The sequence below is a fragment of the Lycorma delicatula genome, chromosome 10 (assembly GCF_047948215.1).
Source record: "Lycorma delicatula isolate Av1 chromosome 10, ASM4794821v1, whole genome shotgun sequence".
Classification (NCBI taxonomy): Eukaryota; Metazoa; Arthropoda; class Insecta; order Hemiptera; family Fulgoridae; genus Lycorma; species Lycorma delicatula.
The window spans coordinates 21,195,958-21,209,809 of record NC_134464.1 but is presented as its reverse complement, the minus strand read 5'-3'; the positions used below and the strand labels follow the sequence as shown (position 1 = coordinate 21,209,809).

General features: G+C 32.2%; 1 protein-coding gene and 1 pseudogene across 3 annotated transcripts in view; both read left to right on the top strand.

Moving 5' to 3' along the window:
- LOC142331281 (protein O-glucosyltransferase 2-like) overlaps positions 1 to 4,363 on the top strand; it is a 32,074-nt gene extending 27,711 nt beyond the window's left edge. Inside the window, exons 6-7 of one of the 3 annotated variants that reach the window (XM_075377077.1) lie at positions 2,441 to 2,740; positions 4,102 to 4,363. In XM_075377077.1, coding sequence (XP_075233192.1) covers positions 2,441 to 2,740; positions 4,102 to 4,245 — 444 coding nt within the window. In that variant the 3' untranslated portion in view covers positions 4,246 to 4,363. The remainder of the gene's footprint in view (positions 1 to 2,440; positions 2,741 to 4,101) is intronic. The other 2 variants (XM_075377076.1, XM_075377075.1) reach the window with 2 other exon arrangements.
- An 8,173-nt stretch (positions 4,364 to 12,536) lies between these two features.
- Positions 12,537 to 13,625, top strand: LOC142331675 (cAMP-dependent protein kinase catalytic subunit alpha pseudogene; annotated as a pseudogene).
- The last annotated feature ends 227 nt before the right edge of the window (positions 13,626 to 13,852 follow it).

The window sequence follows — 13,852 nt, the reverse complement described above, 5'->3', positions numbered from 1 at the left end:
AGTTGATATAAGATGTATTGTAAAAAAAAAAGTACATACATTATGTATTATTTAATGTATAACGTATAATTTTAATACATAAATTTAAAAAAAAAGTAATTCAATTATTTTTCAGTACCCCTTTATATATTTATTTACATTTTTGTTTTTCTTAATTATTTTTCATTTTCTTAATTGTTGCATGTACTAAATCACATTTCATTTTTGAATGCCCTGGTTCAAGGTTGTTTCTTAGATTGATTTTTAGAAAATGTTTTGTTACCATTTCAAAAAGAATATAGTCCACATATTTATCTTGCAATTTTGTCCTCCACAAATGTCAGAAAACAAAACATCCAGATTTTAGAGATAAAAATGTACCTCCATGTTGCATGCTTTTAAAAGTATGTAAATGAAAATTATTTTTAAATTATTAATTTTAATTTGTAATAATAACATTCATTTATGTTTATAAAGTTTTTTGAGTATAGGGAATAATTCAGTAATAGGGAATAATAACTGCAACTAAAAAAAAAATTGTTAGCATTCTTCTTTTTGGTCCTCCTGTAAAATAAGCAGATTAGAGTTATATTCCTCTGGTTTTTTAAGTAGACATTTATTCCTACAATTAAATTAAAAGAAATGACAAATTATAATTTATAGATAGAATTCCTGTCATAAAAAAAAATATCTATGCTGTGTTCGTACATAGGTTTTTGTCACTTTAATATCTCCAAAAGCAGGAGTCATATTTCATTCTTGCTGCATAAATGAGGTTTGTTCAAAAAAGTCAGAACATTTTTAATTACGCACCAACAGAGATATTTAGTGATGTGCAGTTGGCAGCGTTATCTTCTGCATAACCTCCTCTGTAACCACATGTTCTTGAATTGTTGATATCTCATTTAGTTTTCATGGTATTGTTATTTTAGTGCAACATGTTTAAGTGTTAGTAGCGATTTTTGTAATGTGTGTTTTTCAGGAGCAATGATACAACATAAAATTTTGCGTGAAACTGGGGAAAACTTAAACAGAAACTTTTCAAGATTTGAAACAAGCTTACGAAAATTATGCTGTGGACCATACGCAATGCTGCGAATGGTTTTCACAATTTAAAAGTGGTCGTCAGTCAGTTAAAGATGACCCTCAACCAAGAAGGCCTTCGACTTGATCTGGTGCATGCAAATTGCCACTTGCCGGCAATTACCTTAGAAAACTTGCAGAAAGGGTTAGCATCTCGATTGGATCATGCCATGACATTTGACTGAAAAATTGAACATACATAGAGTTACAGTAAAGTTTTTTCCTCATTTGATGACTGAACAGCAGAAAGAACATCGAGTGGACAATTGCCGGCAACTCCTTGAACAAGCCGATGTCGATGAAGCATTCATGAAAAGGATCACAACAGGAGACAAAAGCTGGGTTTACAGCTACAACATTATTACAAAAATTGTAATATTTAAACATGTTGCACTCAAATAACAATAATGTGTAAACTAAACAAGATATCAATCCAAGAACATATGGTTACAGAGGTTATATGGAACACAATGCTGCCAACCACACATCACTAAATATTTCCATTGGCACATAATTTTTAAAAAAGTTCAGTCATGTTTTGAATAAACCTCATATATATTATTATATATGCATGTATATAATATACATATAGTAATTTGTAACAGCTGAAATAGGTTGAAATATTTTTTGGAAAATAATTAAAGTTTTTAAAAAAAATAATTCAGCAAGTTGTTTTGTTTCTTTTATACTAATGGAAATGGAGCTGCATTGATGCATAACCTATTACTGTAAAACTATAAAACTATTACTGACAGTAAACTAAATGATCTAGTGGTTACCATGCTCGATACTAGATTACTTTGTTTCATGTTCATTTCTTGGCAAGATTTGAAATGTTATCTCATCTTCTCATTTAAACACATACAAAAGCATGAGATCATAATAGTGAAATGAAATCTGCTACTGATGAAGACTTGATGAAGTGAAAAGGTTGACGTCTGTGCCTTGTAATGTTAATTAGTACACCAGTTTCAGAAACTTTGTTAGTCCCTTGTTAATTTTTATTGTATCTAAAATTGTGATTAAAATTTGGTAAAGGAACTTGGATCAGATTATGAAGAAATTGGGAAGTTTAGAATAAGGTTTTTCATTAAATTAACATTTTATTGCTATATTGTAGAATATTTAGTAAATTTACCTTTATATCCAGTTGAAAATAAAATTTGTTCTATTTAGAGCTAATATGTTGTTTATTTTGTCATTTTAATGCCTCCCAACAGCAGGAGTCATTTTTCATTCTTCCTACATTCTTTCATTCAAAATAATTTAACAATGCTGAGTTAAAAGTATAAATAAGTGAGATTTTAATCTGGTTTCATTATTTCATAAGTGCATCCAGCCATCAAATTTTGTTATTAATTACAGCTGTTTGTTTCAGTATAAATACCAGCTGAATTTAGATGGTACTGTAGCTGCTTATAGATTTCCTTACCTTTTAGTTGGAAATAGTTTAGTCTTTAAACAGGATTCTATTTATTATGAACATTTTTATAGTGATTTAAAGCAGTTTCATCATTTTATACCTTTTAAAAAGGATCTATCAAACTTACTGGAATTAATCAAGTGGGCAATGCAGCATGATAATGAAGCAAAAGTTATTTCTGAAAATGGACAGAATTTTGCAGAAGCTAATTTACTTCCTCAGCATATATTTTGTTATTATGCTGTACTTCTATATGTAAGTATGTTTTAACTCACAAACTAAATATTAAGTAAGAACTAACTTTTTTTTATTGATATTTGTAAGCAAACATTAACTAGTAACAATAATTGTAAGATTTATTAATGTCAATGAACAAGAAAGATTATTATTGACCAACCACTATAAAGAAAATAAATAATCATAAATTTACCAAAAACTCAATTTTTTTGTAACTCAAAAAGAAAAATTTCTATGAAAATAAAAAGGATTTTCCTTATTAAATAAAAATCACCATGAACAGACAAAAATAGCAGGTTAATATAACCTTATAAATTTATTATGCAAGCATTTTGAATCCACTGATTCATAATCACTTTAGGTCAGTGACTTGTGTTGTGGTATGTTAGCTGACAAATTTTTTATGTTATTGTTAATATTTACCTTGTATTTTAATTTGTTAATAATAGTGACTCCATGGATTTTAATAACTTATTGTACAAGTTTATATTAATTTTACTAGTTTTATTTGTTCTTACATGATTTTGATTAATTATCTATCATAGCATATTAGCCAGCATCTCAATATATTATGAAAATTTAATGAATAAAACCATCTTTTACTGCTTAGATGGTGTGTGTGCATGTGCACACACATACATACATACATACACACAAACACACACATTTACAATGCATATATATACAGAGTGTATCATGAACTTCTTCCCTGGTTTAACCTATTCTACTCATGAAAATAATGAAAAATGTACATATAAAATAAGTCCTAAAATGCTTTGTTTGCAAGTTAACAGCTAGTGAAAGATTTCAATCGGATTTCAGCTACTCCTAGGAAATGAGGTTTACTGAAATTTTTAGGACGTTAATTAAATAGCAGAATTAGTGATTTCTTATGGTTTTTGACCTGAAAAATAAAATAAAGTAGGTTCCAGAACTGTATCTGCAGTAATTTTTAAGAAATTTTGAGTGAAAAACCAATAAGTTGGGTAGAAACCCTGTTTTTTATATTTGATGTACAATAATTTTGTTAAATGGGTGAACACATTTAAACAAATTTGAAGACAGTTTTGTAAACATTTCTGAACAAAATTTATTTGATTTTTCAGGTCAAAACCATAATAAATCTTTATTAATTAATAAACTAAATGTTTTAGTACAACCTCATTTTGCTGGGGTAGCTGAAATCCAAGAGAAATCTTTCACTAGTCATAACCTCCAAACGTAACATTTTAGTATATATGTTTATATGAGCTTTATCCATTATTTTCACAAGTAGAATAGGTTATGAATATCTGGAAGAACTTTATGATACTATTTACATGTATGGTCTAGCATTTAATTACCTTGTGTATGTAATTATTTTATTTATTCTACTACAGGAATGGAGTAAACGACTGGAATCCAAAGTTAAAGTTAGAAAAAATATGGAATATGTACCTCAACCTGAACAGAATGACTGTACCTGTGATAAAAAAATAAATCAAAAAATCTTAAATGAAAAAAGAAATATTGATGAATTATGATATTTTCTGATTTTATGTAACACAATAGATTATATATATATATATTTACTTAATATTTTTATATAGGAATATGTGTGTTGTAAATTTATGTTGTAATATTTTTAAGTATAATAAATTCTATAATTTTCAAAAAAATTCCGTACCATTTTTTTTTTTAATTTCTATATCTAAATTTCATTGTCATGCATTTCAGTCCTTGCCTGTACTTGCAAAAACAGAACAATTTTGTGCAGTCATGGATCAATACCACGCCAGACAAGAGCATGCCTCTTCATTTGTTCTAGATCACTCTTTGGAGGCGACAGAGACTCACAATAAATTTCCTTTGTTATTATTGTCATCTGCTGCATAAAAACCACCAACAAGACACTTTATGGTTCCAAAAAACTGTAGCCATTGCTTTCCTGTTTCTCAGTGTTTGAACTTTTTCAACTTGTTTGAAGAAGTGTGTGCATCCACTGTTTAGACTGTTCTTTAGTTTCTGGATTGTCATACTGGATCCAGGTCTCATCACAAGTAACAATAGACACATTTTCATAACTCGTGAGAAACATTAAGGCTGACACCATTTGCTGCGTTTTGTGATCATCACTCAACATGTTTGGGACCCAACATACACACAGTTTCCAGTGTTCTAGGAACACTGAGAAATCTTGTTGTACAGAGAAGATCTTGAAATTTCTGGGATTTCTGCAGAATGTTCACTTATCATAAACCTCTTTGTCGCGGACAAAATCATCAACACACTCAACCATGTGTACAATAGTAACAGACTTCAGGCTCATTCTGCAAGGATTTTAGCAGTGCTACATCCTTCTGCTTGCAGAAAACGTATCACACTTGGCGGGACCATAATTGTAATGGCCATGTTCAATTGCCTATAGCTTGGCTCAGACTAATGCAATGGAGCCGACAATGGCAGAGGTTGTGGTAGGGGAACAGTGCGATTGCACTGTTCCCCTACTAGGTGTTCCTACTGTTCCCCTTAGTTCGGTGTATTTATTCTATATCTTTAATTCGCTGGTTCATTTTTCTAATAAATAAAGGTCATTCTTCAGTTCATGTATAAATATAATTTTTAATATGTTGTAATGATTATTACATCTTTAATATTTATTTTAAGTTTATATTATATGAATATTACATTGTTGAAGAAGATATGAATTAATGAGACTGTATGATGACAGAATGAAATCTGAAACTAGACTGAACAGTACATTAATAACTAGAAAAATAATAAATATAATATATCAGCTGGTAAAATAGGTAGCTGAATATAAACAAATTTATTTACTTTTACAAGTGAATAAGAATAACAAGACGGTTTATGTATTTATAACTTCTAGGAAGAAAACAAGAAAAGAATCTTAACATTGTTATCAGACTTTTTTGCTAAAACAACCTTCAAATTAAAGAATTCTGTTTAGGACTGGATATGTTCTCTCCAACATATTTTTTAAGAGCTGTGTAGTTTAAGATTGAATCAATAACACAAATAAATAAAAATCTTGTTTCATTATTCATTAAAGTTTGTCTATTTATTTTTATACTTTTTTTGAAATTTTATTCAGTATATTCACTACAATTCTAATTCGGTTATTGTGTTCTGAAGCAGCCTCTCACCTGTAATTAACGTTCTACATGATACGTAAATTGAAAAATCATCTACAAATAAAGAACACAACGGGATTTTGCAAACAGTTTCTTATACTGTTTATGGCTACAGCAAACAAAGTACACTTCCATGGGTTACTCTGTTTACCATCATGAAACTTTCAGACACCATCATTCTTACTCAAACTCGGAAGGACCGACTATAGAGGAAACCCTTGACAAATGCGAGGAGATTACCTTGTACACCCCAATCATTAAGTGTATTTGGGATTCCTCTTCTCCATGCTGTGTTGTTTGCCTTTTGTAAATCAAAAAATACATCAATCAGCCATTGACAAAGTAAAAAGGTGTATTGAATTGCAGCTTCCAGGACAACTACATGATCAATAGACAACCAGTCCTGGCAGAAACTGTATTGTTCTGGGGCTATCAGGGAGTTTCTCTCAAGCTACCACACTAGACAACAGTTTACCATTTGTTCCATTACCTTGCACAAGATACTGGTCAAGGAGACAGGGCAATAACTTTCCAGGCATATTTTATCCTTACCAGGTTTCAGTATGGGAATTACTAGTGCCTCTTGCCAAGAATCTGGAAACAGCTGGTCAGAGAATACACAGAAGATACATGTAAAATGTTATAGTGCACTATCTGGGAGGTGTGATAGCATACTGAGTTTGATATTATTATTTCCAGGTGAAGTGTCACGAGAATTATTCAAGGCATATCTTAGCTTATTGTAAGAAATAGGAATGTTTAATACATTTTGGGTGTCTCCAATCGCCAACGGGATATTTTCTATCTGCAACTTATATTCCACAAACTCAGAGCAGTACAGTGTTGTAAGTGAAACTGCACTGAACAACCTTCCAACCAGGTGTCTGCTGCTTTGCAGTCCTATAAGCTGTGGTGAATATACCGATCCACACATGGTTCAAACCTTCTCCATACAGCAGATGATGGTGCTGTACAACAAAGGAATACGACGTAATTCAACCAAGATTTTCATTTTGCACATTCCAATCCCACAGGAGGAAGACACCCACCTTGTGATGTTACCAGTTGCCTTCTTCGTTCCAAGCCCTTAGGGGCTTTACCGGAGGTCGTCTTTAGAACCTCTAACTGATTACATCTCACAGTCATCAGCCAGGGCTCGGTCGGGATACCACTGATGTAAATGCCTTGGCAGAAATTTGCATCAGTAAAATACAAATCAAAAATTACCTTCACGTAGGCTTCAAAAGACATTTTCACAACCAACCTAACATGATACCGCAAACTAACTAGCAGAGACCACGGAAGCATGGACCCCGCGCCTAGTCTAAATTTCACAACATCGTTCGTGACTGTGAATGCCTCAGAAAACGAACGAGTTGTAAGTTAAATCAGTGCTACAGTCATAACAATCAAAATTATGTTTTACGCAGTATAGAAATTCAGACCTACACCCAAATTAGGTCACCTAACAAGGGGGACGTAACCTCATTCCGGTCTGCGTGACAAGTTTTTAATTGAACCCTTCATAGGGATCTTGGTAGTTTGCTGCGTTGTTGATGCAGCAGGAACTTTACTTGTTGCTGTACCAACTAAAAAAATAGTGTCTTCTTATATTCTTTTCGTGCTACCAGAAATGAAAGTTTCTGCTCAATACAAAATATAAGAATTGTCCTCTCATCTTTAAAAGTTGAGCAAACTCAAAGTTACAAGTTGGGCTGAATGTGATCCCCCACAGTTAATACAGTTTTCTTCTTCCTGGCATTCAGTCTCGTTGTGATGTTGTTGCTCATCGGCCGGCGTTGTTGGCAGGTGATTGTAACAACACCTGGTCGACGTCCTGGGGATCTGCCAGGACAGACAATAAAGGCAGACTTCTGATGGAAATCAGTGCTCAACTTGATATGGTGTGCTTGAACGTTGGATGTGAATTCACTTACAGAAGGGGAGCATCTGGTTCAGTTATTGATGTGACCTTTGCAACTTCATCGTTGGTGGCTAGAATACGGGACTGGCGGGTTTGGGGCGGATATACCGTTAGCGATAACCATGATGAAAGCCGAAATATGGCGGAGGTGATACGTTTGATTTGTTCTGGAGTGTTAAAGGCAGGGACTTGACTGGCTTTGTCGTGAGTCTGAATTTTCGGATGGTACACGAGGCACGTAATGCTGAGAACAAAGCCGATTGTTTAGCTGACTCGTTGATAAGTGCGTGTGAGAGGCAGCTCCCTAGAAAATATATCAAGAGAGTCCAGTTTACTGGTGAACGATCAAAAAAAAAAAACAAGTAACAGTACAAGGTGAAAACATACAAGATGCTACGATTTGCTGATGATATAGTAATTCTAGCCGAGAGTAAAAAGGATTTAGAAGAAACAATGAACGGCATAGATGAAGTCCTACACAAGAACTATCGCATGAAAATAAACAAGAACAAACAAAAGTAATGAAGTGTAGTAGAAATAACAATGATGGACCACTGAATGTGAAAATAGGACGAGAAAAGATTATGGAGGTAGAAGAATTTTGTTATTTGCGAAGTAGAATTACTAAAGATGGACGAAGCAGGAGCGATATAAAATGCCGAATAGCACAAGCGAAACAAGCATCCAGTAAGAAATATAATTTGTTTACATCAAAAATTAATTTAAATGTCAGGAAAAGATTTTTGAAGGTATATGTTTGGAGTGTCGCTTTATATGGAAGTGAAACTTGGACAATCGGAGTATCTGAGAAGAAAAGATTAGAAGCTTTTGAAATGTGGTACTACAGGAGATTGTTAAAAATCAGATGGTTGGATAAAGTGACTAATGAAGAGGTATTGCGGCAAATAGATGAAGAAAGAAGCATTTGGAAAAATATAGTTAAAAGAAAAGACAGACTTATAGGCCACATACTAAGGCATCCTGGAATAGTCACTTTAATATTGGAAGGACAGGTAGAAGGAAAAAATTGTGTAGGCAGGCCACGTTTGGAATATGTAAAACAAATTGTTAGGGATGTAGGATGTAGAGGGTATACTGAAATGAAACGACTAGCACTAGATAGGGAATCTTGGAGAGCTGCATCAAACCAGTCAAATGACAAGACAAAAAAATGAAAAGATGTATTGTATCCACAATTGTATTTAGTAAATTTGGTAAATTTAACATTTTCTTAAAAAATGTCTGATGCATCTAGTTTGTGCATGGAGGGGAATTTGAGATAATTTGCCACCTAAGCATTTTTCTAAGTAAATCAGTGTTGTTTTGATAAAATAAACCCTGATTCTAACTGTTCGAACCCACTATTTCAGAGTGCAGATATTTTCTTGATTCATATTTCCAATATAGATTATCTTTTGCAATTTTTTATATAATTTAGTTGTCATTTGTGCACAAGAATGATGAAACCACTAATAACAAACAACACATTGAGGTCCATAGCATCTGGCACTGAGCATTTTTTCACATAAAACATAAATATATTCTATCATTCTGTTTGTTATAACAATACAGATCAAATAGTTCGGTGATATCTGATTTCTTTTTTCTAACAAATTTTAATATCATTTAACCAGATATGCTGCAAATAGTCTATCTATATATGATAATTCAACAATAGAAAAAAAACAAGCTTAGATAACTTTCCAAGTGTTTTTAGCTGTCTAATATTAAGAAGTATTTGCTTCTGTTTTACTAACAAATTATTTAAAAGATGAAATAACACGTGAAATGTGTTTTTTAGTCCTATATTTGCAATAAAAAATTTATTTTATTCCTTATTTAAAATGATCGAAGGAATATTTTGTAAAAATCACATTAATCACATCATATTGTAAGCCATTCAATTTAAATTTAATAAAACTTACTAAATGAAAATTTTGATAAATGAATTATCAGTTACATTAAATAATAAACAAGTGTACTTGATGCAACATTGGTATCTAAATTCGATAAATCTATATTTCACAAACAGCACTATTATTATCAGTTTATATAGTTCTGAAATAAAATTGTTCTAAAGTTTAGATAAAAATTATAAATTATTGACAAATTTTTATCTCTATTCACTGTTGATCTACCGATACGCCTCAATAAAAATGAAAATTTACAACTGAAACAACCTTATTTTTCCAGCACAATCAGTTTCACAACACTTTTCACCATACACAAGATTCATTGATTCAATAATACTGTTCAATACCAGATACATATATATATATATATATATATATACACACACAAATACATGCATGCACGCACACACACACACACACACACACACACACACACACACACACACACACACACACAGAGTAATTCAAAATGATAAACTCAATTTTGTAACTCTGTATTCCAAATTAAGAACTATTGACAAATGTGAAGTAAATTACATCTGATAATACTCACAATAAAGTTGATAGAAGTGGCCTCCTCTGACTTCATGGCACACATGTAAGTGCTAGCTGAACTCATCCAACAAGTAAGGAAGCATATCTTGTGTTACTGAGTTGACTGCAGCTGTGATACAGTTCCACAAGTCAGCCAGATTTGTTGGTAGAAGTAGTACGTAAACTGCATCTTTCACAAACCCTCACAAGAAAGTCACATGGGATGAGATCTTGGAGGATAGAACTGATGAGCCAGGTCTTCATACCCGATGCATCCTACCGATGTTGTTCAGTTAGAAATTCATTCAGTTAGTGTTGAACATCTACATGCCAATGAGGCAGAACTCCATCCTGTTGTAAAATGTAGTCTTGTGAATCTTCATTTAGTTGAGGAAAAAGCCAGTTTTCCAGCATGTCCTGGTACGTTATACCAGTAACCATTTTTTTCTCCAAAAGGATGGTCCTTAAACTTTTGTTTGTGATAGGGTGAAAAACACATTAACTTTGGGGAAGCCTCTCTCATCTTTCAGTGTGTCATGGGGAGGTTTTAGACCCGATAAACAAACACTGTGACTTTTCCACTGAGATGAAACGTCACTTCATTGCTAGAAATTAAACATGGAAGAAAAGTTTTAGCCTACATTTTTCAAGCGTTTGATCACAAAATTCAATACGGTTTGGTATGTCACCTCTGCAAAAAGCCTGCAAAAGTTGTAGGCAGTATGGCTTGAAAAGAAACCAATGCCTCAAAACATTCCAGACAGTTGTTTGAGGTATTCAAAGTTCTCTGCTCGCTCTATGGGTTGATTTTCTTGGGCTTCATGTAAAACTTTCTTCAATTCGTCTCACATTCTCCACTGTCCCACACAGCCATCCCGTGCTCTTGCCTTAACAGACACGCTGGTTGTTCAAATTGATGAAACCAATGACATATGCTCTTCCTTGTTGGAGGGTCAATGCTAAATTGGAGACAAAATGCATGCTGCATTGCAGTTGCTGACTGAGATTTGCCGTACTTAAGAACACAGAAAACATTGTGTTGCACTGTAGCCATCTTACTCACAACTAACATGTAATGCTGATGGTTCAAGTACTCTAGCAGTCATTTACACAACACGCACTCTTTCAGAGCTACTCTCTCAACTACTACATAGATCAGATATAATGTATAGTTTAGGAAATTATAGTTACTAAATTGAATTCATCATTTAGAATTGCCTATCCAATAAAACAATACAGAATTTTAACAGTTGAAAGCATCCACCATTCTGTATTAACTCAAACACAAGACTAAATTAAATATTATGAGAAATTATGAAAACAGTGTAGCCAGCATGATAAAATCTATTTCTCTTCTAAGAAATATTCTGTTCAGAAATATAAATGTTTCTTATCTGTTGCCATACTTAATTATAGGTATCATAACTGTCATATTATTAGTGACTGACAATTAACTAAGTCACTCCTAAAAATGAAAAACCGTCCCTAACAATAATTATCATCCTTTGTCAGGCTTACTAAGAAATGATGAAGTTTCTCCTGTTGCTTTATTCATTGAGCCAAATATATTATTGGATCAGCATGTCATATGAAATCTATTCAGATGCAGTCAATATTCAGCCTTGTAAGTGAATTCATGTGATGACTTAATCATTGCATGAATATGACTGTGCATGTACATTGTTACTTTTACAGGTTACTCTGAATGTTACTTGTACCTCAAATGCTTTACATAGATCACAATCGTAAGACTAAGGCAAATAATGTAAAGCAACAAATTAATGACCCCCTTCTAGGTAGATTGTACATATTTAATTGTCAATAAAAAAATATTTTTGAAAAATACTTTTTACCCATGTTCTGGATAGAGAACCCCACTATAAGAGCTCTTCTTCTTCCTCTTCCCCTTTCATATAAAAAATTTTTCTATTCTTTTCTTATTTGTGTAGATCAATTTTAATATCTGATGTACTCCAATGATTTTTTTCAGTCTGTTTTTTATTTTATTTTATATTCTATTTATTATAAATATTTTCTTAATAGATAGATGAAATAGTTTAGTGATTTCTGATTTTCTTTTTCTAACAAACTTTAATACTCATCATTTAACCAGATGTGTTCCAAATAGTCCATTTACATATGATAATCCAACAATAAAAAGCACAAGCCCAGGTAATCTTCTGAGTGTCTTTAGCTGTCAAATCACAAATATGTTTTACTAACAGATTATGTAAAAAGAGAAAAACAGAGTTGTAAGATGATTACACTTAGGTATTAACTATTTCCAGACATGACTTTTTTTTTGTAATATGGAAAGTTCTTTAAATGAGGAAAATGGAGAAAACATTCAGTTTGCTGAATTTCCAAGAAAAAGAAAGGTTATAGAACAAATAACAAGTCTTGAGGAGTACTTGAAAAATGAAAGAATAGAGATTAAAAAAAGATTAAACATAAAAATAAGATATAATGTGAAACTGAATGATTTTGATCTCTTAGCTTTAGTAGGGAGTGGATCTTTTGGAAAAGTATTACTTGCAAAACATAAAAGTGGTTATTTTTTTGCAATGAAAGTGTTAATAAAAAAAGATTTAATTCAACACAAACAGATTTCACATGCTCGATACGAAAAGTTTGTTCTTGAAGTTTTTCGTTTTCCAGTTCTTGTTTACTTAGAGTGCTTTTTTCATGACAACTCAAATTTATACTTTGTAACACAGTATTATTCAGGTGGAGATTTATTCTCACTACTTCAAAAAAGTGGTAGATTTGATGAAAACGATGCTAGATTCTATGCTGCACAAGTGCTTTTAGGTCTTGAATACATTCATTCTTTACACTTTGCCTACAGGGATTTGAAACCAGAAAATCTTCTAATTGATGCAATGGGTTATATTAAGATAACAGATTTTGGGCTTTGTAAGCATATAAAAGGTAGAACATGGTCTGTGTGTGGAACACCAGAATACCTAGCTCCAGAAGTTATTCTCAGTAAAGGTTATGGAAGATCAGTTGATTGGTGGTCTTTCGGAGTTTTATTGTTTGAAATGTGTTCTGGATATCCACCATTTTTTTCTAGAGATCATTTAAAATTATATGAAAAGATTATAAAAGGCAAATATGAAATGACTTCACATTTTAGCGAAGATCTCAGAAATATTTTAGATAACTTACTTCAAGTAGATTTAAGTAAAAGATACGGAAATCTGAAAAATGGAGTTCAGGATATCAAGGACCATAATTGGTTTAAATGTACACCATGGCTTGATATATTAAATTCTAATACAAAACCACCACTTAGACCACGTGCTAAATGTTTAAATGATTTCCAATTTCATGACCCTATAACTCTTAGTATTTGTGAAGAAGATAAGTGGCATAATGAATTTGCTGGTTTTTAAATCATTAACCATTTATTTAAATAGTACGATTATTGTAGATTGAAAATAGTAAAAATACAATAAATGTTTATTAACCTAATAAAGCCATCAATTCACTGATTGTAAGTGATCAGATGTGGTCAATTAGTCATTTAAAAAAAAACTACTAGTTCTTTAGAACAGCAAACATCCTGTACGGGCAGCCAAAGTGATGGAAAGTAAGAGAAGTAAAGAGACTTCTATTTGGT